We start from the raw sequence: 26104 nt of genomic DNA on the forward strand, positions 1-26104 counted from the left end.
GATCTCAGCTCACTGCAAGCTCCGCCTCCCGGGTTTACGCCATTCTCCTGCCTCAGCCTCCGGAGTAGCTGGGACTACAGGCGCCCGCCACCTCGCCCGGCTAGTTTTTTGTATTTTTAGTAGAGACGGGGTTTCACTGTGTTAGCCAGGATGGTCTCGATCTCCTGACCTCGTGATCCACCCGTCTCGGCCTCCCAAAGTGCTGGGATTACAGGCTTGAGCCACCGCGCCCGGCCTGAAAACTAGTTTTTTAAACTGGGAAAGTTGTGATATTAGCTCATATGATGACTTAAAAGTCTCTAAATTTTTTATTTAGAAAAGTTATTTAATAAGTTCACTTATTGATTATAATTTAGATTGTGACCATCTAAAATTGATTCCCACATCACAAAATATAAAACAAATAGTATTGTAAGAATTTTGATTGAGAAATGTAAATGGTATTCTTTAAGGTTATGTGATTGTATGTTTAATCTTAAATTGACAGTGACTTTAAGATAAAAAAATCTATTTCTCAAGCCTTCTCTTAAGGATTTAATACCAGATTATTAAACCACATTAACTTGGAATGAGTTTAATGTTTAATTTATTGCCTTTTAAATTTGCCTCAGTTCATTCAAAGCTTTCTGAATCTGTTGGATGGATCAACATTTTGGTTGATTTTATAGAGTATAACTTTCCATTTTGAGACTTCCAGGATAATCCTCTTCTCCGGTCTGGCTTAGATTTTGCTCTTGGTTTGTTATATTTACCATTTAGGTTGTTTTCTCCACACTCATCATGCCACCACCAGCCTCCTAAAGGAGATAGATACACAGTTTAGTGGGTACAGACTCGTATGTAGTTACTGTTGCTGTATTTCCCCATGAGTTTATCTTCCTTTTTTATAAATATTGTGTTTTAGTTGCATGTATCCCAGTTTTAAATAATCTGTATAAGTTCCAGTTTTAAATAATCTCTATAAATAATCTGTAAACCACCAAAAATAGAAAATCTGAGGAAGATTAGAGGTAAAATACCTGGTTGAACTAGAATGAACACTTTCATTATAGTTAAGAGGTTTTCATCTAGAGAGAAAACACTTATTTGGGATTTGGATTTTTAAAAGTTGTCATTGCAGATAATAGCTAATAATATGGGCAGATACTTTGAAGATATGAAAATAAAGTATTGTTATCAGAAAAAGATACCTGAATAACTCTCTGGACAGCTGAAGTGTCCTTTTGCTTTGTGATCCCAAGTAGAAAACACCAAATCTTTGTTTTCCGGGATTGCATTGGGGACATTGCCAGTAATCTTAACTACATGTAGCGTATAGTTGGTTTCGTAATTTCCCAAGTAAAAAGAATATTCAATATAATGTTTGTTGTCTTTCCAGTCTTCCAACTCAATTCGTAAAACGTAATTAGATTGCTTCACTATGGAGTATATCTTCTCTAGGCCCAACCAAAATTCTCCTGAAAAGAAAAGTTTTAAAAATCTGTGAATTATTAACTACAGGTTGGACACTGACAGTTTTTTTAAGTGTTTTTTATTGGTGCAACTAATTGAGTTGTTTAGTCTTGAATCCCCTGATCAGAGTATCTTAAAATAATACCTTTTAAAACAATTTTATTGAAGATATCTATATGCACAATAATGTTAAAAATATTAATAGAACTGAAAGTCTGAGTATCCTTTCTGTAATGCATATTACAAGACATATTTCACCAGTGAAATGTGTTACATTATTATAGATATTTTAAAGTCTCGTCATTGGTAGAGGAATATTTTCTTGTAAGTCTTTATATGGATAAACTTTACTATCAGGTATTTATTAACATCCATATACAGTCAAGAGATTTTGTTAAGTATTCCCAGAGACTTGAGTAATAATAATGTCATTTTTTTCGAGTGTAAACCTGGCCTTTGGTATTTGCTTAATATATGTTTTCTTTGTAGAAAAGATAGGAATAAATTTTAAAATCATTTTAAATGAAAAGCATGGTTCTTAATAACTTTTTTCTATAATTTTAAAATTATTTTATTTGGAATTAAAAACATAAATAACAGATATAAATAGATTTTTTATCACAATCCTTTTATTAAAGTATTTAGTAAAATGCTTAATAAATTACTGTTTTCATTAAACAGTCACTGTTGTCTTATTGCTATTGAGTTAGTAGGAAGCTTCATTTTAAGGATTGCTGGTAAATACAAGTACAAATGGGTTAAGTTAGTTTCTTACCAGAATTAAGTGAGTATTCTCGACTTACCTGTCAGCCTTTTATTTTGGGGTTACACTCACTATTAGAAGATTTGGAGCTACAAAACATATCACGGAGTATACCTTCTAGGTAGGGCTTTAACTGGTAGTTTGAATACAAAATTTTTAAATGGTCAAATAGTACTGAGCATTTAAAAATTTGGTACAATAATGAATGTCTTCTACTTTATAAGTGAGTACTTAGACATCATTCATGGATTTTTGTATGTGGTTTTTGGATTTTAAACATCTGTTATTTTATCTTGCTTATTTAACATTATTTATTTTGTAATCAGAATAATTTGCATTGAGTTAACTAATTCATTATAAGCCACACATTCTATATATTATATTTAAATAATTGAAATTTTAAAATTTATACTGTATGTCTGAGTTTCCTGGTCCTTTTAACTTCCAATTAATTGATATGTAAAACGTTAATGAGAGAATAGAGTGACTAATGCTAGGAGTGGTTCTTTTCACAGCTTATTTGTAACAGTTACTACTTATATAACATTTAATCAGAATTGTCTTTAATAGTTATAGTTAAATAACTATAAATTGTTATTTAAATTTGTTAAATTAAATTGTGATAAGTATATTTAAGAACAGACATGTAACTGTGATAAATATAATTCAAATAACAGTTGTAATAAATGTAATTTACTAACAAATGTGTAATTGTTTGATAATAAATTATATGAAGGTTGAGACTGCTGCTCCTTCATTACTACTTTTCCTAATGCCCGGTCCACAATAGGTTCTCAGTAAATATTTGTAGATTAGCAAATGAATGAATGATTGAATGTAGTCACCTTACCATCAAGCCTCCCAAAACCGTATTTGTAGTTCTCCCACGTTTCATTGAAGTTTTGTGATCCATCTATTCGATGTTGAATTAATGTCCATGGACTACCTGAATATAATGAATGAAATCATGTATTTTTAGTAGATTGATATTGACAGATGTAAATAACACTTTTTTTGTTTGTTTGCTTGATTTTAGTTGGTGGCTTTGTAAGGTAGTTTATTAATGTTATGGCAATACATTTTATAATTTATTATGGTCCCAAAAAGTTAAGTGAAGGGCAGTTAATGAATTTTGGAATAGTAAACTTATTGATAATAGTCACTTCAGATTATTTTAGAGGAAAAGGAGAATATTGAGTAAATACATAAATAAACAAGATAAAAGTATTAGATTTATACTAATACTCATATTATATATATTTCATATATATATGTATAAAACAATTATAAACAGGTTAATCTTCCTAATACGTACTGAGTAACTTGAACTAACTACTGTCTATTCTCCTTAGACAGGTTTTACCTGATATAACATCACAGTAGACATGAAAAACTTGAGAGTTGCTGGGTCTGATGGCATACGTGCCACTTATATGTTCACCTCTATTGTAAATGGTGGTACAATCAGCAGGAATGCCTAGAATCAATAAAATGTTATTACATCAGATTTAGTAATAGGAATAATATTTTTGGAGCTTGAGATTTCACTTGACATTTTATGAAATTGTGGCAAATGTAGCATTTTTTTCAGTAATGTTTATGTTAAAGCATTTTTCTTAGATGGCATGTTATTTAAGAATGTAAGAATCATTCTTACCAAACTATTTTCTTTTAAAAAAATTAATTATTTTTTTAGAGACAGAGTCTTGTTCTATCACCCAGCCAGGAGTCCAGTGACCTTTAACTCCTTAAATATTTCAGCACGTATCTCTTAAACAGGAGGTTGTTCTCCTTTAAAACTGCAATACCATGATCACGTCTAAGAAAATTAATAAACCTTCTATATTATCTAATAAGCAAGTCCATATTTATATTTCTGTGATTTTCTTAGGTATATCTTTTATAGGGTATAAAAAGAACCCCGGATCCAATTTAGGATGATACATTGTATTTGATGGATATCTCTTAGTCTTTTAGTCTAGAACAAGTCCTAAGAATAGGGAATTTGATAATAGCTTCAAGAAGGAAACCCACCAAAGTGTCTTACCATCATGTTTTACATTTCTTATTTCACTCAGCTGAAGAAAGGGAGTAGTTCTTGGTGCTCTTGGCTTGGAAGATAGAGAAATTTCTGTGGGTTCTTGAATATTAGTCATTCTGAGCTGATAAAAGAATATAAATCTGTTTTTTAAAATGATACTGAATACATAATTAGGGGAGATCTGAGTAAGGATGTCAAAAGTACAGTTTGTCTTTCAGTTCATAATGTTATGGTGTTTGATATTTAGATAAACAGTGTTATTCAGATTGTACAGATTACCTGTTCTCAAAATATTTAATCAGGGACATTATTTAATAAATTTAAGAAATAAAGAAAGCAAGGCAAAAAAATCAGACATTGGTCAGAAAACAGAACAAGGCCAAAAGTAGAGACTGCTTTGCTTAGAATGTTGTAATGTATTTTTTTATATGAATAGAATATATTTGATATTCTGTTCAGATTTTAAGTTTAATAATTTTCAGTTTTAGGTCTTACTGATCTTGAGACCTGCTTTAAAGACATAATACATGATTTTAACCTGGCTTTCTTGATAATTTGATAATTTTTGACCTGTAAACGTATCTGTAGACGTTGGCAGTTTGGCAAGTTTATTTGCTTACTTTCTATATATTCAGTAGTTTATCGTTAGTTTAGCAATAACATTTTATTTAAGTGTGTTGGGTTTGCAATTTATTGAATGATAGTTTTTCTCATTGACAGTCAGAAAAGCAGAATATATAATATCTTGCATTGTTAGTGTTAGTTTTTTGATCCTGGCATAAATGACATTTCCTAGGACCTTATTTAAAAGAATCTATTGTAAAGTTTACTTGCTGGATATTACTCTTTTCTACTACGTAACTATGTGATTTTAACGTTACTTAAATTTTTAGAGTTTTGTTTTTTTAATTTAGATATGAGAAAGTTAAATCAAATGATCTAACTCTTCTTCCAACTCAGAAATTCATTGTTTTGGTTTCTTCACACATTTTTATTTTTAGACAGAATGTATATTACTGTAGTAACATATTGCTTTGGGGAGCAGGTTCATTTAATCATAGTAAAAGATATAATTGAAAAGAATTTAGAAAAATAGCATCATAAGAAGTATGGAAACCAAAAGTAGTTGGTAAAAAACCTTTTAGTAGCACTACTAAAATTATGTTTGCTTAGTGGGAATTGGTAACAATATTTGTTTCATATCTCTTGAAAATCATTTTGTTTACCAGTTTCTCTGAGTTTATATTATTTTTTCTGAATCCTCTTGAATGACTGTTTAAGAGTATTATTAATATTTTTTAACTATTTACTGTATATTAGAATACTTAGATTCTGACATAGCTTTATTCTAAACAAGTGCTTCCCTCTCTCACTTCACCAGTTGTTTACATTGTAGATTAATTACGTTGCTGAATGTTGACCTTTAATTATGAGGCACACTATTTCTAGTAATCCAAGTAATAATAATAATTATAGCACACACTTCTGTGTGAATATGACATTACATTTATTAATTCAACAGAAATGCCTAGTATGTGCCATACAGTATTCTATATTCTGGAGTATATACAAATAATGGAAAATATGAAGATAATGGAAAAAAAAACCCTGTATTCACAGAGCTTACATTTTAGTGCAGGAATAGGAGAGAGAAATAACTAAAATTTATGTTAAATAAAGGTGAGTGTGCAGGAGAAAAGTAGTTAAGGAAGTACAAGTTTTCAGGGATGGGACCAGGCAGTTGTAATTTTTGGTTAAAATTACCTTAAGTGACCTTAGAAATCTTCATTGAGAATTTTATGTTTGATAACGACCCTAAGGGAGATCAAAGAGTGGGCCATGTAGACAAAAGAGCATTCCAGATAGAGGAAACAACAAGGGCAAAGGCTTCGAGGTGGCAGCATGTTTGATGTGTTTGAATACCGGTAAAGCGATCAAAATGACTAGAGTAGAGGAGGAGAAGTCAGTGAGATGATGAAGGGTCAGGTAATCTTGGTCTAAAGAGCCAATATGAGTGAGATGGAAAGCTATTGTGTGGTTTTGAGCAAGGAGAAGCATGATCTAATTTGAATTTTAATAGGATGACATTGGCTGCTATGAATTAATTTCTTTCTTACAATAATCCTGTAAGTTCTCTTACTTTCTTTGTAGTGTATGTGAGGAAACTGAGAGACAAAAAGGTGAAGTAATTTATTCAAGGTCACACAAAGTTTTGGAGTCATGGTTTAAATACAGGTAGTTTATTAGCTTCAGATCCTACAGTTTTAACAGTTAGGCTGATGTGATAATTTTACTCATGATCCAGTTAAAGCTTGTAAATAATTTTAGGATTCAGTGTTTTTACAAACCTGTGTGAAAGATGGGACATACTATTAAAATATTGACTTACCTGATTTTCTATTTCTTTTATTTGACTGTGCTGTTGGTTTAATTGTTTATATTGTTCTTTCACCGTCTGAAGAAGGTCTTTGATGCTATGATCTTGTTTTTCTACAAAAGTCTGGATATAGAGATTAGATTGGTTATAAGTTGCTTTCTTCTTTCTTTTCTATTAGAGTTTTAATTTCCTGTAACACTATCATAATCTAAATTTTTAAACTAATAATGGATTTGAAAAATGAAGATTGGCAATTCCTTCCCCTTGTATGCTTCTTTCAAATAGCATATATTTTTGTTCTTAACATTTTATTTAAATTGTGCTATCTCTAAAATTTGTTTTTCTGAACTTCAATTAAAAGAAAAAGCCCAGCAGCATATTTTAATAGGAATAAATCTTTTCCATTTATTGTATTACTTTAATCTGTTTTGAACACTAGAGAATAGTTTTAAATTTTTTTAACTTTTACTTACCTTCAGTAATTTGCAATAGTGTAATGACATAGTGTTCTAGATTGTGTTACTTAACCAATTTGTCATTTTCATATAAAATGTAAAGCTTCAAGTCTTTTCATGTATAACATTAGGGAAACAAAAACTAACAAAATTATAATGGGAAATTTTATTTTCTGGAGATTATTTTTCTTGGAAAAAATAAAGTATTTCAACAATGCAACGAAGTATTTCAGGTAGCATGCCTTAGAAATATTTTTTTTAAATGTTCCACATTGAAAACATAAACATGAACCCTCTTTATTTTCTACTTACTTTAAGTGAAGTTACTTCTGGATGTTCTGGAGTTTCAGGTTGATTTTGAATTAAGTTAGTTAGTTGCTCTTCTAAATATTTCACTTTTTGTTGAAGTAGAATTTTTTCTTCTAGGAGGCTTTCAAGTTTTGAGTTGAGTTCAAGTGACATATTCTTTACCTCTTCATTTTTGACTTGTAGTTTATATGTAGTTCTTCTCAATTCCTTTTCTTCTTCTTTGATTTCACTGGTTTGCAGTGATAGATCATAAAAGACTGATCAAATATGTTGAGTTTTGAAATATGTCATTAATTTGGCCCTTAGTCTTATGGACAAAGTCTTTAAGACCATGTCCCAACTGAAGGAGGCCATTGGCTAAAATTTTTACATCGTCTAACATAGCAAATCTTGATTTTGGCTCTGGAGATACGGAATCAAATGATGAATTGTCTTGGTCAATTCTGGAGGAAATAACTAGAGGAACAATAAAAAGAAGGAGCTTAATTGTGAACATTTTTATCCTGATTTTCAATTTCAAGCAACGTGGAACTGTGTTCTTCTGGAAGCAGACCTAGACTTCTTAACTCTATATATACCAATGTTTGCCACAGAAACGGTAAGGTTGGCAGGTGAATATGGTTAATCATTAAGCCGTGTTAACTTGCACGAATGTAACCTTCTTCCACATTGAGTTACATCAATGCTAAATGAAATCAAAGAAATGAGCAACTAAATAGGTAATTTGAAATTGTATTTAACTTTGCTGTTTTATAAACTGCACATTCAATGATATGGTGACTACCTGTTTTTAAAAGCTGATTTTACTTTTTTATGGTTTTAAGAGATTTACAAGTCAAAAATGAACTTTTTTGTTGAGTAAATTTATTATTAAAGTTGAGGAAAAGAATTAAGTATGTGTTTCTCAAACTGCACTTCAGTTCTTTTGGAAACATTGATCCATCCCAAAAAACACTTTCTCTCTGAAGCCTTTTCTCCATTCCTTCAGGTGGTGGTACAGCTCTCAATGCTGTATTCCTTTGGTACTCTGTATAAATCAACGTATAATTATATGCTCCTTATTTTTTGTCACTATAATTGTTAATATGGTTTTTTTGCATCACCTCATATGTCTTAACCATCCTTGTATATTATCACAAAATCCCACATATAGTAAGTTTCATTAAAGACATTTCACTCCCCTTTCTCCACTGTGTTCTGTGTCTCTCTGTTCTAGGCTCTTTACCATGTGCTTACTGAAAGAAAAATGGATATGTGGTCATCTAGGATCAAACAGAATTGAATCTTAAATACTTTCAATGTCACAAGCAACTTACCCATCATAAGTTTTTCTGAAGTTTGTGAGCTTAGTAACAATTTTGATAATATACATTTAAAAAAATAAAAGATTAATAACTTTTTTTTTTTAAAGACGATGTCTTAATATATTGCCCATGCAGGTCTGGAAATATTGGGCTCAAGTAATTCTTTTGCCTTGGCCTCCCAAAATTTACAGACCTGAGCCCAGTCGATTACAGGCGTGAGCCCAGCCAATTCATAATATTTCTAAAAATAAATGTTCCACTGTGCTTCCAACTTAGTGTTAAAAGAGAAAAATACTGGCCGGGCGCGGTGGCTCAAGCCTGTAATCCCAGCACTTTGGGAGGCCGAGACAGGCGGATCACGAGGTCAGGAGATCGAGACCATCCTGGCTAACACGGTGAAACCCCGTCTCTACTAAAAAATAGAAAAAAAAAAACTAGCCGGGCGAGGTGGCGGGCGCCTGTAGTCCCAGCTACTCGGGAGGCTGAGGCAGGAGAATGGCGTGAACCCGGGAGGCGGAGCTTGCAGTGAGCTGAGCGCTGGCCACTGCACTCCAGCCTGAGCGGCAGAGCGAGACTCCGTCTCAAAAAAAAAAAAAAAAAAAAAAAGAAAATACTAATATTAGTGATTATTCTTATTAAGTGTTCATATTAAGAACTTTGTGAGAAAATAGTATCCTTTAAAACTACTTAATCTTGACATGTTAATATGTTGAAATTGTTAAGAATATGGGTGCTGGAGTCAGACTGTAGTGGGGTCCAAAGCCAGCTCTAGCTGTCTGACCTTGGACAAGTTACTTAACTTCCCCTTGGATTAGTCTCCTCATCTGTAAAGCTGGGGTAAGTATAGTACATAATTCATAGTATTATGATAATTTAACAATAATACATGTAGAGCACTTACAGGTAGTCCTCAAAATGCTAGTTATTATGTCACGTGAAACTAACTTTTAACCTGTGTATGTGTGTGCGTATATATAATCAACCTTACCTAAAATAAATTTTTCATAAAGTTAATATCTTTTTAACACAGGGAAAAGTTTTATCATAATAAATTTCAGTGTAAATTATAAATTGTTACTACAAAATGAACCATTTCCAAATTTCTTTTCTTTTTTTTAGAGACAGGGTCTTGCTCTGTTGTCCAGGCTGGAGTACAGTGGCATGATCATAGGTCACTATAGCCACGAATTCCTGGGCTCGAGTGAGCCTCCTCCCTCAGCCTCCCAAGTAGCTGAGATTACAGATGCGTGCCAACACGCCCAGCTAATTTTTAAATATTTTGTAGAGACTGGGTCTCACTATGTTGTCCAAGCTGGCCTCGAACTCCTGACTTCAAGTGAACCTCCCACATCAGCCTCTCAAAGTGCTGATATTACAGGAGTAAGCCACTGTGCTCATCCCTAAATTTCTATTCTTAGAAATGCCTCTTCATTGTATAAAATAGAGGCTCTTCTTTTTGATGACTCAGGATTTTGGGTATAATAGTTATAGTACAGGTAGTATTAAGGGTTTTGGATATAATAGTTATAGTACAGGTAGTATTCCATAGTGGTTAAGAGCATGATTCTGGAACAAGACTGCCTGAGTCAGAATCCTGGATTTGATATTCTTCAGCTTTGTGACCTTTGGTCAAATTACTTCACATTTCTGAACCCCTGTTTTCTCATCTGTCCAGTGAAAATGACACCTATTTTATAGGGTTGTATAAGGATTAAAAGTTTATATTTTCAAAGCACTTAGAACATTACCTGGTGTGTCATAAACACTACATAATATTATATATTAGCCATTTTTGTAATTAGAACTAATCAATGCATTTGTACCCATAGTATAGTATTTTACTGGTGAAAATTGCATATTAAGATAATGTAAACTGGGAAATTTTGTTATAGTCTAGATTTTTTGAGTTTTGGTCTCCTGTACCTTTTTAAAGAATTATGTCTTTTGATTAGGTTGTGTATGATTTTTAAGTGTCCAATATGGAACCACAAAAGGGTAAGAAAATATTCTTCATTTCCATCTTAGCCTTTACTCTGGTTTGTGTTATGGAATTATAAAAGTGTATGTTGAGCTAGAGAAGAAATTCAAATTTTCTCCTTCTTTGAATAGAAAAGTTACAGTTGTAATTATTGGCCATGAAATACATATTTCAACACTTCTCTTAACTAAGCTGTCAGCTTTTATGGCTTACAACTCTTGACCCTGATATTTCATCTACTTGCTAGTTGAAGGAGAATATAGATGGGCCAACTTCTCTCCCCTGTTACACTATAAGCCGTTTATTGGCAAGATTTGTATATGTTTTTAATTTCTATTCCTTATAATGCTTTAGTACAGTAACGCCTTACACATTTGTAGAAGCATTGTTTATTGAATGAATAAGAGAATGATAAAATCAACATAAAGGGATTTTCCAAGTGCAGAATGTACATGTAGTAGTGATTACCCCCTTTTGATATACTACATTCTTTTTAGAGCAGGGAATTTCTCTTCTCTATGGAAGAAGAGTAGCCCCTTTTTTAGTGCGTGGAAGTAACTGAGCACTAGTACCAAAGAGAGACTTTATGAAAGTATTTCCTTCTATATTTATACTGTACTAGGATACTAACACTTTTTGCTCAATTTGTGAATTTCTCACAAATAACACTGACAGAGTAGAGGTAATCGTCACGTAGTCTTGGTTTCTAGTATATTGTCTCCTGGTGTAAGTATCTGTATAATTCTTTTCTTAGAGTAATATGAATGATATTATTGATTATAATTAAAGTAAGTAATTTGCCTAATTATAAACTGCAGAAGTATTTCAACATGGGAAAATACATTGAAAGTAGTAATTTTATAAAGGATTTTCTGCCTGCCTTTTAATACTTCCTGAGTACACATTGCTAAAAGCAGAATCTAATCTTTCCTTGAACTTGTGCCTATTTAAATAGAACCCTGGTCAAATATAACCAGCAATGTAAAAACTAAAAAATTTTATGCCAAGGAAAATAAGAAACTTGTAAGCAAATGTAGGCCCTAATTTAAGGATTCCTAGTTCCTAGGAACCAGTATAAAAATTTCTTAGCTGTAGAGAATTTTAGGACATTTAAGAGCCTAAATTGTTAAATTCCAAGCAGAGCAAAGTCCTTTATCCTACACCAGGTTGTGTAATCTTATGGAGATATGACTTTCAAATAAAATACAAGGTATTTTGGCTCTTTTTTACATAGTATTTCTTTAATTTCTTCCTTTTTAACTATGATAATTTGTTTTTGAATTAATGTTGGATAGGAAGATCGTATTGTATGTTTTATACTGATAACATATCTCAATTAGAACCACTCACCTGTCAAGTGTTCAGTTGTCTCATTAGACCATCTTTTTGGACAGTGTAGATCCAGAAGTTAAGTGACCTTTGAAGGAATAATTTTATCTATTTTACTGTTTTGTATGTTCACTATTAACACGTTAAGTTTTGTACATATATATTTTTTAATTGAACAGCCATATCTTTGGACATGTAAAGATTTTTATTTGTTTGTTTGTTTGTTTGTTTATGAGACGGAATTTTGCTCTTTGTTGCCCAGGCTGGAGTGCAGTAGCACAATCTCGGCCCACTGCAACCTCCCCGTCCTGGGTTCAAGCGATTCTTCTGTCACAGCCTCCCGAATAACTGGAATTACAGGTGCCCCCAACCGCGCCGGGCTAATTTTTGTATTTTTAGTAGAGATGGGGTTTCGGCATGTTGGCCAGGCTGGTCTTGAACTCCTGACCTCAAGTGATTCACCTGCCTTGGCCTCCCAGAGTGCTGGGATTACAAGCATGAGCCACTGGGCCCGGCTAAGATTTTTAATGCACAAAGGACTTCTTGTGAAAACTCAGGTATTTCAAAACCTATAAAAAAGAAAATCTTGACTCTCTTTACTTTTGGATCTATCATACCAGACCCTTTGAATGACTAACCATACTTTTTAATAACACAAATGGGATCTTGTTATATATAATAGCTCATGATATATATATTTTTCAGGGTCTTAGTATTTTAAAATTTATTTTCCTATGAATGTCTATAGAGTTACGACATCCTTTTAATAGCTGCATACTCCTTTGTTATATACATGAACCTTAATTTAATCAGCCCCCTTTTAATCATGTGTTTCCAATTTTCTAATTATAAACAGTATGTATAGAAAATGCTTTTATGGTGGTGGTGTATGTATATAAATATTTTCATATACATTCATAGACGTTGACTTTTAACTTATGATTGCTTTTGTCAGATTGTCCTTCAGAAGGGTTGTACCAATGTACATCTCGCCAGGAGTATATGAGAGTTCCTCTTTTCCTATATCCTTTACAAATGCTTTTAATGAAAAAGGCAAAAAATGTTGATAAATCTAACAGACAAGTATATATCTAGTTTGTTTTGCTGGCCATCTCTGTTGCCCTCTTTGCAAATTATCTGGGTAGGTGCATAATTTGCTCCTCTCCTTGTTACCCTCTTTTTAAGTTTGTCTCTTTCTGACTAATTTTAGGAATTATTTACATATTGTGGATACTAATTTTTTTTATATATGTAACAAATAATAGTTTTTTTCAGTTTGTCATTTTCTTCTACCTGTGTTTATGGTATCATTTGCTGTGTATTAATGGATGCTTTAAAATTTATATCTTATAAATGTTCTGGCTTAGGCTAAGAAATGCCTTTCTCACCTGTAAAATCTCGTCTCTTTAAAGCTCTTCTAGTATTTTGTGGTTTTATTTTGTTATTTTAGCCTTTGATTAATCTATAATTTATTCTGATGAGATTGAAATATGAATTCATCTTTTCCTGCTAAGTAGGCAACTACCTCAACATTTTCATTAGTTTACCTTGTTGTTGATTTGAAATTTCTTTGAAGGAGAATTTTAAATGCAAGGTAAAGACCTACTAGATTTACTTGGGAATTTATTAATGGAGTCAGTAGTCAAATGGAAAAGAATTTGGATTCAAAATTCAAAATTGCATGCCTTTCACCTTCAGAGACGAGTTTAAAATTATATTGCTTATGTTGAAAATCAAACATAGTTTATCGATAGTGTTCAGTCAATTTCTATTTAGCCTGGAATCTAAACTCCTAGAAGTGTTAAGTAACTAAATTTTTTAATATCTGTACTATTTATTCATTTATTTATTCATTAAATATGAGGCACTATTTAAGGGACTGGTAATAGAGCAGTTATACAGATAATAAGGTCCCTGCCCTCATGTTTTGGTTGTATTAGAGGAGAAATAAAAATAAGAAGTAATACATAAATGAGCAAGATAATTATAGATTCTATAAGAGTTCTGAATGAAGTAACAAAGTGGTGTGATGGGGGAAGGGGAAGGGTGAGGCTTTCCTATATTTGAAAAATGGGAAGTAGCAAGTCATGTCCGTGCCCACAAAGCAAAGATAGTAGTAATCCAAATGTGGAGATTTGGGAGTGGGAGTGGCAGAGGGAAGCATGCATGGCGTGTTTGTTTTTCTGTATGTTTTGCATGTCTATTTCATTTGAAAATCTCTCATTGACATTTGTGAGCAGATTTTTTTGAGTTTTTTTCCTTTTATTATTTTTTATTTTTTAATGTAGATTAATTTTTTTGAAAACTTTTAGGTTTGGGGACACATGTGAAGGTTTATTAGATAAACTCGTGTTATAGGGATTAGTTGTATAGATTATTTCATCACTCAGGTATTAAACCCAGTACCCAATAGTTACCTTTTCTGCTCCTCTCCCTCCCCCACCCTCCCTTCTCAAGTAGACCCCTGTGTCTGTTGTTTCCTTCTTTGTGTTCGTAAGTTCTTATCATTTGGCTCCAACTTATAAGTGAGAACATGCGGTATTTGGTTTTCTCTTACTGCATTAGTTTGCTAAGGATAATGGCCCCCAGCTCCATCCATGTTTTTGCAAGACATGATCTTGTTGTTTTTTATGGCTGCATGGTATTCCCTGTGTACATGTACCACATTTACTTTATTTCTTTATCCAGTCCATCATTGATGAGCATTTAGGTTGATTCCATGTCTTTGCTATTGTGAATGGTGCTGCAGTGAACATTCATGTGCATCTGTCTGTATGGTAGCCTGATTTATATTCCTCTGGGTATATACACAGTAACGGGATTGCTGGGTCGAATGGTAGTTTTGCTCTTTGAGGAATCACCATACTGTTTTCTACAATGGTTAAACTAACTTAGACTCCCAACAACAGTGTATAAGTGTTCCCTTTTCTCCACAACCTCACCAGCATCTGTTGTTATTTTTTTACTTTTTGATAATAGCCATTCTGACTGGTGTGATATGATATCTTATTGTGGTTTTGAATTGCATTTCTCTCATGATCAGTGATGTTGAGCTTTTTTTCATATGCTTGTTGGCTGCATGTGTATCTTCTTTTGAGAAGTGTCTGTTCATGTACTTTGTGGACAGATTCTTTAATCCCAGGTCCTTGTCTGGCTGCAATATGATTCTGTGTTCACAGCATTGATCATACTACATTATTATCATTATTTGCTTGTCTGATTTCCCCTCTAGACCATGAGTTCTCTGAAGTTAAGGACTTCATTTTTTATCTCCATATTCTCAGTATCTATCACACTGTGGATACTCAATAAACGTTACAATGAGGAATTATAGACATACTTCAGGTTAATATATTATCATGTGCTTTGCATTCTGTTCTTTCCCACCATCTCCTCAGGAATCTTACATTCTTGTTCTAGTATATGCAGACTCTGTCTCAACTAAATTTTTTTCACAAGGATGTAATCAAGATCAAACCTTTCTTATTTTAAAAGACTTCCAAAATTCCCATATTCTGTCTCCAATTATTACATTATCTTTTTCCCCTTCACAGCTACTTTTAAGAATTTCATTTTATTTTATTACCTCCGTTTTACTCCTGAACCTACTTTTATCTTTTTGCAGCCTGAGATTTTCAGTGACTTTCATTTTGCTAAACCCTGTTGAATTTTTTCAGTACTTGCCTAACTCTTGAGTAGCATTTAATATTTAATTATTTCATTTTTCTTATATTTTCTTGCTTTGGTTTCCATGTCATTGTACTCTCATAGTTTTCTTTCTTCTGTATGGGTGCCTTTCCAGTCTTCTTTGCAGACTTGTCTGTCTCTGTCTGAACATAGAATCTTGGAATTCCTTAAGATGCCATTCTTAGAACAACACAGATGAGTAATTGATATACTTTTAATCCATTCATAGCTGGTATCCTTGAGAATAACTCTCAGCTTGGGAAAAATTATATATAGGTGCAAGACAGAAAAGATTAAGTAAAAACTTTGTAGTCCTGAATTTGAATTGGAAATATCAGTTTGAAGTCAGGATACTTTTTTTTTGTTAGAAGCATTTCCCCCCAGCTCTTTATAACTGAAATCATCTAGAAGCAGTGACCAGTCCACAATGAATGCTCACATTGTGGTTTGAAAAAAAAAAAAAATGTTTCTTAAGAAAACTACAGCTTCTTGATAAAATCACTGACTCCAGGTCTGGGGAAAAACAAGTAAGAAGAGTCTGGAACATCTTGTTATAACAGATAATTGTCACAGACTACTACAATTGAATCAAAAACCAGCTTGCATTGTTTTTTTCATTTGCCAAAGATGGGACAATTTAATCATCTATAAGGATAATAACTATAATATACTGAGATTCATCAAGTATGTTTCATCCGTGAGTTTATAAATGATGCTAAAAAATAAGATGTAATTGATCCTTTTTGGAGGATTGTAGTACACCAATGTATTATTTTGCAAACTGGCAGATAATAGAAAAGAATCAAGCATTTATTCCTGCCTCTCATATAATGGTTCACTGGCAAAGCAAATAGTAGATGAGGGAAAGCACTCTTCATAAGTGTGCTCCAGATGTAAAATTAAAAAGAAATGATAGAATATTACCGTTTGGCAACCTGAATGAATTAATGGATTTAGGTGGGCTAGGCACTGTGGCTTGTGCCCGTAATCTCAGCATTTTGGGAGGCCAAGATGGGAGAATCACTTGAGCCCAGGAGTTTAAGACCAGCCTGATCAACATAGTGAGACCCCATCTCTACAAAAAATAGAAAAATTAGCCCAGATCACTTTAGGCCAGGAGTTCAAGGCTGCAGTGAGGTATGATCACACCACTGCACTTCAGCCTGAGTGACAGAGTGAGACCTTGTCTCTTAAAAAAATAAAATAAATTTTAAAAATTAAAAAAAAAATGGATTTAGGCATTGATCATCATTGTCTACTAATTTCACAAAAGGAAGCAACCAAATATTTCCTGAAAAAATAACACAGTATCCTTTATAAAGTGATCTTCCTGAAAAAAATTCTAACCTCGATGTGACTAAGGCTCTGGATTCAACTCTCAATTTACAAAACCCACAGTAGAATATCTCAAATGACACTACAGGGGTGCGATCAGTAAAATCTAGGCTCTGGAAAATCTACACAGAAACAGTTCACTTTCCTCAACAAATAAATCACAAGGCTAGAAAAGATGGGGGATCTTGTAAATGAAAAGACATCCCCATAGACAGCTAGATACCTATTTTTTCCTCCTATAGGGCTTTTGCATGCCTGTCTTGTAACACTGTGTTGTTTTGAAGTGGTCTGTGTATAGGCATTTTTATCCCGTTATACTATGTTCCTTAAGACCAGGGAGTGATTTCTTAATCCTACTATTTATTTTTCTAGTGCCCACCACAATGCCTGACATTTATTGAAGCAATCAGTAAATGTTTTCTTTATACATTTTACTTGATGATTTCAGTGGTTGGTCAGTCACAGTCAACTTTGATCTAACTTCTTTAGATTAGCAAGCTAACCAGTCATAACAGTTCCATATTTGCCTTTTATACTTTTTGACTATTTTGAGCACAACTCATTCTTCTCCATTTTTTTAGTACTTCTAGATGGTGTGCTTATTGTCAAAGACATTCCCATCCTCTAGCATGGAAATTACTTTATTGCTTTTTCTAATTGTAAAGATCATATATTTTCACTGTAAAATTTTAAATAAAGTATAAAAATGAAAACCATTACTATTAACTAAAACACACTCAAGCCATCATTATTATTTTTTAGAAATAGGATTTTATCCATTCTCTCTCTCGGCCTTCCCCCACACCCCCATACAGAGTTTTCCACAAATAGGGTAATGCCACTACACATCCTGCTCTGGAACCTGCTTCTCCCCCACCCTGTGTCCCATTCAATATGCTAGGTATCTCTTTCCACATCAGTAAATATGGCCGTACATTGTCAGTTTGAGGACACATGATATTCCTTCTTATTAATATATGTTAACCAACTCAGTACTGATGAATATTGTGTTTCTTTGTAATTTTGTGTAATCATTCTCTTATGGAACACAATCATTTGTACATGTGTGCAGTTTTCTTCTCAGGTTAGAGGTGTGTTTGTTGGGTCAAAGTGTTGTGTTCATTTAAAATTTCTATATTGCCCTACCACTCTTCAGGAAATTTAGACCTGTTTTCATTGCCCCAGCAGTTGATTAGCGAGGTTCTATTATACTCAACGTCTTGTTCATTGGCTATAAGCACTAGTCTTCAGGTAAAGTAACTCTTAATTTTTTTTTTTTTTTAAGCTCTTTGGTGTCTTTTCTTGAATTATTTCTCTTCTGTGTGTTGGCAGCGAGGACTATTAAAGTTTGTCTATGATAGAGATCATAAGCTGGACAAGAATTCAAACAAATGCAAATTAGGATGTTACTGTCTTGTAGTAACTACCTAACTCTATTATACCCATCATATTGTAATGCATTTTTGAAAAATAATGTGGAATATTATACCTCTTAAATTCTTAATCACATTTATACAAAAACCACATTTATAAATGTCATCTTATTTATATGTGCTTGGAGGAACTAAGATAATATTATAACTTTTTTAACTTAATAATATTTCAGTCCATATTCATTTATTCCATAAGCCTCTTGTAGAGTGAAGATAATGAGTTTTGAGGTCTGACTGACCTGTACTCTGATTTCAGCTTTGTCATTTACTTGGTTGTATATGAAAATCAATTAACTTTTCTGAATCTCAGTTTATCTGCAAAATTGGGACATGTTTGCTGTGTATTTGAATGATTGCTCTCAAAAGAAAATAAAACATCACATGTTAAATAGTTAGCATAATGGCTAGCCAATATCTGTAATTCAGCATTTGCTCACTTATTTTGTGGCATTTTGTGAGTGATACATAGTGTTTTTTAGATTTGTATTTACTATCTTCTATGCTGTTGCTTTCACAGGAATCTTCTCTACATATACCCTCAGAGTCTTAATTTTGCCAATCGTCAAGGTTCTGCTAGAAATATAACAGTGAAAGTCCAGTTTATGTATGGAGAGGATCCAAGCAATGCCATGCCGGTAAGAAATGTTCGTTTACTTTTCTAATTTTTTGTATACAGTTCAAATAGACTTTTTTCTTTCTTTTTGGTTGGCAGCTCCAACCTGGAAATTAATGTGATCTTTCAAACCAAATTTCTAACTGCATTACTTTCTGTATAGAGATAGTAATGACATTACTTAAAGACTAACTTGTTTTTGAAGACTTGGTATATGTTAGACACTCCTAGAAATACAAAGATGAATAAGACTTGTAATACAGAGGATATAAAATGAATACATATAAATCTAAAATAGTAGTTTTCAAAAGAGAGTTAGATCAGTATCACCTAGAGAACTGTATCAAATTAGAGATACCTTTTCTGTACTTTTGGCATCTATGATTCTTATTCTCCTCAACTCCCTTTAGAATGTAAGGCCAACTAGGGGAGGTGGGAAATGATGTGTGGTATATGAGGCTGTGTTATAGTTTGAAAATGCTCCGCAGGTGATTTATTATGTGTGGCTTTCCCACCTTGGTTGACAGACTCTGGCATTAGTTCTCAATCTTGGTTGCACATTAGATTCACCTGGGGAGCTTTTCAAAAATACCAGTGCTCAGGCTGAATCTCATTTAAATTAAATCGTAATCTCTGGGATTGAACCAGATTTCAGTATTTTTAAGTCTCACCAGGGATTACATTTTGCAGACAATGTTGAGGATCAAGCTATGTGCTAATTATTAGAAGATTGATACAGGGATTCAAAGGAATAGGTAGGTATTCAGAGGTGGGAGAGAATGCCTTACTAAGGTAAGAAGCATCTCATGGAAGAAGTACTTTTGTGCTGAAATCAAAGGTCATTAAAATGTTAATAGCAGTGTGTTTGGAGAGTGGGGAAAGGAAAGCATTTCAAGTTGGGGAATGCCCATGAACCATAATGACAATGGTGAGTTGCCAGTGAACCAGAGCACTGGAAGAAAAATCAGAAATAGTAGATTGAGACCAGACTAGAGATTCTTGAATGTCCAAATTGTCATTCAGGATTTGTGGGACACTAATAAATGCAAGTTTCATGAGAGTGAATTTTTGGCTCAGCCGAAGTTAGTAATATATGGAATAGAAATATGCTATTGCTATAGATGCTCAACCTCTGAGAACCCTAGTGGGATGAAAATGAGCTAAGGTGCATTGTTAATAGTCTTATTTTATCCTTCCATGTCCATCTTTTAATGAAGTTCTTCTGATTTTCCACGTACTAGGAAAGATTCGTTTTCTTCTATCCTATTGCCTCGGTTGCATCAACATTTGTATATCTCCTTGACAATAGTGAGCACAAATTATTCATCTTTGTATTCTCCTATGGCATTTTTTTCAGTTTATTGCATATACTACATACTGAATAAATATTTGTTGAATAATTGTAGAACTTATTTTTGAGGTTTGGAATTCACATTTCATGTTTTATACTAGTTTATTTCTGCTGAAGGAATGAATGTACTATGATAGTTGATGAAAAGATACTAGATTGTGAAAATAGATGCTTGGTCAGCCTATGTGTGAGTTGCCATATAAATTTGAGCATGTGACAAATATAGTATATGTAGAATAATCTACTTTTATTGTTTACCTAACAAACTCTTTCTTGTCTTATCATATATGTGGCCTCCTCTACAGAGCCCCAGCTGCACCCATCCTATACTGACAGTTAGACCACTCCCTCTTTGGTGCTACCATAGCATCTTCTCACTTCTTTCATGGGACTTTATCACTTTATAATTCTATATTTATTTCTTAATCTCGCCCATTAGATTGTGAGCTCCTTGAGAGCAGGGATGATGTCTTACTCCTATCTATATCTTGACTCCTATCACATTTTTGGATAAATAATTAATGCTCAGTCTATATTACTGAATGATTAAAAATACATGTCAGATGGTCAAAAAAGGAACACTGTCTGCTTTATGTCATTCATATTATGAAAGTAAACAAGTTTTGTGAAAAGTGATAGCATCTCAGAGGGAAATAAAGGTATTGCGTTTCTTTTACTTGTCTGTTATTAGTCATATGAAAATACAATGTTTTTATGTGTGAAGTGAAGTGGCTGATTTGAAAGAGTATATAAACAGAGACATACTGTGTTTGCTTTTTTTTAAAAAAAAAGGACTGTTTAAATGGGTCCTAAGATAAATTTTTGTAATGTAATATTGACATGATAAAATCGTGAACTTCATAATTCTGGCACAGGAACAATTTATGAAAACATACTAAGGTATTTGTAAATTGAGGAAATTTTATACATATGTTAGGAAAGTCATAATTATTACACTTGTATATACCCTTAAAATAACAGAGCCTGCTTGAAATGTTGCAAAAAGAAACAGAAATACCTGCTAATATGCCTTTCTAATTAAGGATGCCAATTAATCTCTTTATATAAATAATAAACTTTGAGTTGTTTTACCAGTTGTGTTGATGGAAGTGTGCTGACATGTTCACACATCTATTCATGCATGTGTAAAGATGGCTATACAGACTTTAAAAGTTTAATCTCTGGCTAGATAACACTGCAAGTGTGTCTCACCTAGGAATTATTGCTATAACCTTGACGTTGAGCCATTTATCTAATCAGCTGCTCTAATTAACCACAGTATTCCTGTTATTACTCCAGAATTCAAGAGACAGATATACAAGACTGAATTACTTTACCTATAAACTTATTCCAAAAGTAATATTGTATTCTTTTTAACGTGGTGGATTAAAAAATATATGTATGCAAAAATATAAGAATGGAGCTCCTCCTCTATTGTAGAGTAGCTTGAAGGAAATATTAGAAGCAAAGGATACATAGCTTGACCTAAAATAGGATTTCTGATATCATATATAATTTATATTTGACTTTCAGAATGACTCTGCTGTTTTAGTGTTGAAGCCAACAATTTGTATAGTAGGTTTATGCCACTATTTATATTTCTTATATAAGTTCCAAATAATATGCTACATCTGATTAAAAGTGAATTCTTCACCTTCTTTAAGAAAAAGGAAAGAAATGTATCTAATTTTCAGTAGATATAAATAAAATTGATAGAAACTTTCGAAATGTTTGAATGTCAGATGGGTCTGTTGATGAAAAGAAACTTATAGTTAAGCAATTGAACTTTTTGATGAACGTCAGTAGGCACATTGTTCTTCATTGGGCTGATTTTGCCCATTTTTCTCAGATAGTTATTAAATCAGACAAATTCTTACATAGGTATGAAACATCCAGCATTTACTACAACAAAGTTTCAACATGCTGTTATTTGTTTCAGGTAATCTTTGGTAAATCTAGCTGTTCAGAATTTTCAAAGGAAGCCTATACAGCCGTAGTATATCATAACAGGTACTGAATTCAAATATTTCTTTCAAAGTTACTCACTTCTCAGTGGCATTGTTAGCACTCACATTAGTGTGTTTACCAAATGCTTTGCTGCACTAAATGTGCCAAATTCAAGGCTGACATCAGAGTTATAATTTTCAACCTGTGGATGCACAGCCATTCTCTATTGACATCTCAAATATGACTTTGTACACCAACATCTTTTCTATCGAATTCTCTGATCCTTTCATTTTTATTATATTGTTATTGATTATCATTGTGGCCTCTGGTCCTTTGGTCTTTCCCAGTTATTTCCACCTGACACTTTGTAGTAACTTAACCCTTTACTAAACTTGAACACATTAGTCAGTTAAATTGGTGATGCTACCAGTATCCATTAATTCTTTGATTTAGTGACTTGCCATTTTTCTTCCTTGAGAAATTGCTAACTTTGGATAACCTTTAATTTCTGCTTTCTTTTTGGGGGGATTATTGAATACTGTTGGAGAAAAATCACAAAATTGTATTAATCAGGACTATCACAAATTGATGTTGTTGTATCATATGATAGGGCTATAGTAATTCATTTTATCTTTTTTTTTTTTTGGCCTCAGCTCTTTTGTAATCTTATTGTCATTGTTTTTTTGTTTTTTGTTTTTAAAACTTTGCCCTCATTTAGCAATAGCTACAGCAGTTTCTTCTAGCTCCTACTTCTTTTCTGTGTGCTTTACTCTCTGCATTCCTATTTATTAAGACCATCCAACTTGAGATGGTCCATCAGCTTCTCTACTCTTCATCTCAAATTCTCTATACTGATTTGCCTTTCCTTCTGTTTCATGGGAAATGATGGCCTACTCCCTGGTAAATGTGAATCTTTTCACCTCTGCTTTCAAATGATCCTTTTGACCTCTTTCAGAATATAAGTCAATCATTTATTCTGTTTCTTGCAGCATTAGTCTCCTGCTTCATTGGCTCTGTTTCTTATTCTCAAAAAGAAGCTTCTGTTTCCATACTTACAAACACAACAGTCCTTTCTCAGTGCTGTTGTATAGTATGTATTTTCCTCGCCCTTCTTAAAACTTTCCTCTTATCTTTATGTTATGGCCTTGTCTTGGACTTCCTTCTACCTCTTTGAACACTTCTTTTTTTTTTCTGTAGTATTCTTTTTCCCGTAAGTGTAAGGCATTCCACACAAAACACTAAAGTTTTGCCCTTAACTCTCATTCTTGATATATTGTTTTCTTAAATAATCGTACACGTATCTCTCATAGTTACATTCAGTGAAAATGCTACTGCCTTAATGTTTATGTGGATTTTTTCCAGTTCTGTTTTTAGTCATACCTTCCTTTTGAAGTACAGATACATATTTTAGTATTTTAGTGGCCTATTGGACATGCTCATTTGGATGCCCTGCTGTCTTCTCTGTGTTCATGTATCTATCCCTGACTCTTGTCCTGACCCTATGTCTTTCTTACTCTCCGTTTTTACTAATGGTACCACCATTTTTCCAGATACTCTGGCTCAACATTTAAGACATCTTTGTCTTTCCTCTTTAATATTCAATAATCTGTTAAGTCTTGCTGATTTCCTTTCTGCTTTATTACTAAACATATCCTGTGCTGTCCTGTTTCTGGGCCATTCTTGGTTTTTTTTTCTATTATAATATCAAATCCCTTTATTTATTGAACTCCTACTCATTCTTCAAGGTCCATATCAAATATTATCTCCTAAGTTACAATTTCCTGATCTCTAACTTGAAGTAATCTGTTCAGCTCTGTTCTTGAAGCACATAACCCTATATGCTGTATACCAGGGGTCGGCAAACATTTTCTACAAAGGACTGGATGGTATATATTTTAGGCCTGTGGTTATATGGTCTCTCTTGCAACCATTCATCTATGCCATTATAGTGCAAAAACAGCTATAGACAGTAAGAAATGTTACAGGTAAATGGGTATAGCTGTGTTTCAATAAAGCTTTATTTATGGGCATTGAAATTTGAATTTCATATAATTTTCACATATTGTGAAATATTATTATTCTTTTTTACCCCATTTAAAATGTAAAACCATTCTTAGTTTGCAGGCTATACAAAACCAGGCAGTGAACTATTTTTAGCTCATAGGCCATAGTTTGCCAACCCCTGTTTTATAGCATAGCTATTGATATATGTGTGTCTTATTTATATTCCTACTAAGTTGCATACTTTTTGAGGGTAGTTGTTTTTTAATGTTCATCTTTAACACCACTGCAAAAGTAACGCAATGTTTAGCCAAAGGTGGGCAATTAAACCTACTTATTGAATGAATAACTCTCTTAGATATTTAATTTTCAACAAAAGTCTTCACATTATGTGATTTTTAGGACAGAAGTGAACTAAAACACTGAATACCAGGAAATGTATTGATAAAGAAGATAGTAATTTCTAAAAATTATCCCATTTTATTACTAGGTCTTTTTTTTTGTTGTTTGCAGCATCAGTGGAATTAAAATGACTATGCCATCTGACGTTGGTAAACTCAACTTTCTCATAATTCAGTGGTGATTGGTGGGATTAGTAATAAGATGCCTAGTGTCTTTTTTTTTTTTTTTCACCAAAGTCATCAAGTTCTCAGGTGGCTAACATTAGCTGTCTTTCTTGCTTATTATCAAAAGCCTTGTTCTACTTAATATTCCTGTGTTCAAGTCTATACCTGTTAATGTTTTTGAGGCTTATTTGAGATGGAAGGATATTTGACCTATTAACATCTAAGGAAGAAAACCTGATTGATGGGACAGACCTCGCTTTAAGGATAGTTGGAGCAATATGGTTTGGTTGCATTTTTGTTGAATATAATTCTGAGAGACACTCATTGAATATGGAAGGTTGGAATGCTAAGGTTTTATCCCTTTTTGTTATGAATAGCAGCCATGCTTTTCTATAAAAGTGCCCTCTTGGGATTATTCTCAGTGAATATTGAGAAGAAAGTGTCATTGGTTTGATCAAACAAGATATTTGTTGTATTCTTAACAGTCTGGAAGCGCTTCTAAACTAAGACAAATGCAGTTTGTGGGCGTTTCCTGATTTTACTGGGTTTTTTGTTTATTTTAGCGGTCAATTCTAGTCCATATTTTGGTAACTTTTTTTATTTCTTCAACGAGATGGTTGATGTAAGACAGTCTATAGAGCAAAACTACATCTTTTTTTAAAAAATATTTTATTTTATTTATGTTTTGTCTCATTCTGTCACCTAGGCCGGAGTGCAGTGGCAGAATCATAGCTCACTGCCGCCTTGAACTCCTGGACTCAAGTGATCCTCTCATCTCAGCCTCCCAAGTAGCTAGGACTTGTTTTTTTTTTTTTTTTTTTTTTTTTTGTTTGTTTGTTTTTTTTTTGTAGAGATGAGTCTGGCTATGTTATATAGACTGGTCTCAAACTCCTGACTCCAAGTAATCCTGACACCACAGCCTCCCAGAGTGCTGGGATTACAGGTGTGAGTCACTACTCCTGGCCTCCAGTGTGATATTTTGATATTAAGTTGTCTAAAGATGCCTTTTTACCACTTTGTTTACAAATTAGTTTTTTTACATATTAGTTTTAATATGAAAGCATACTCCTATGTAGGGAAAATGTTTTATGAATTGTTTATCAGAATTGGCTCATAAATATAGAACTCCCTACCTTAGTGTCTTTTTTTTTTTTTTTTTTTTT

The 26104-nt window shown here is 33.0% G+C and overlaps 2 protein-coding genes across 2 annotated transcripts in view; one reads left to right on the forward strand and one right to left on the reverse strand.

Moving 5' to 3' along the window:
* The window catches only part of DOCK7 (dedicator of cytokinesis 7), a 259128-nt gene that overhangs the window by 93616 nt on the left and 139408 nt on the right, over nt 1-26104 (forward strand). Inside the window, 2 exon segments of the mRNA XM_017877272.1 lie at nt 18981-19098; nt 22367-22437. Coding sequence (XP_017732761.1) covers nt 18981-19098; nt 22367-22437 — 189 coding nt within the window.
* Nucleotides 447-7955, reverse strand: ANGPTL3 (angiopoietin like 3). The gene is given in 9 exon segments (XM_017877218.1): nt 447-797; nt 1191-1457; nt 3066-3161; nt 3579-3692; nt 4263-4377; nt 6646-6756; nt 7401-7654; nt 7657-7677; nt 7680-7955. Coding segments are annotated over 9 exon segments (1377 nt in total). The 5' UTR covers nt 7894-7955; the 3' UTR covers nt 447-612.

Source organism: Rhinopithecus bieti, unplaced genomic scaffold (assembly GCF_001698545.2).
Source record: "Rhinopithecus bieti isolate Rb0 unplaced genomic scaffold, ASM169854v2 scaffold_6380, whole genome shotgun sequence".
Taxonomy (NCBI): domain Eukaryota; kingdom Metazoa; phylum Chordata; class Mammalia; order Primates; family Cercopithecidae; genus Rhinopithecus; species Rhinopithecus bieti.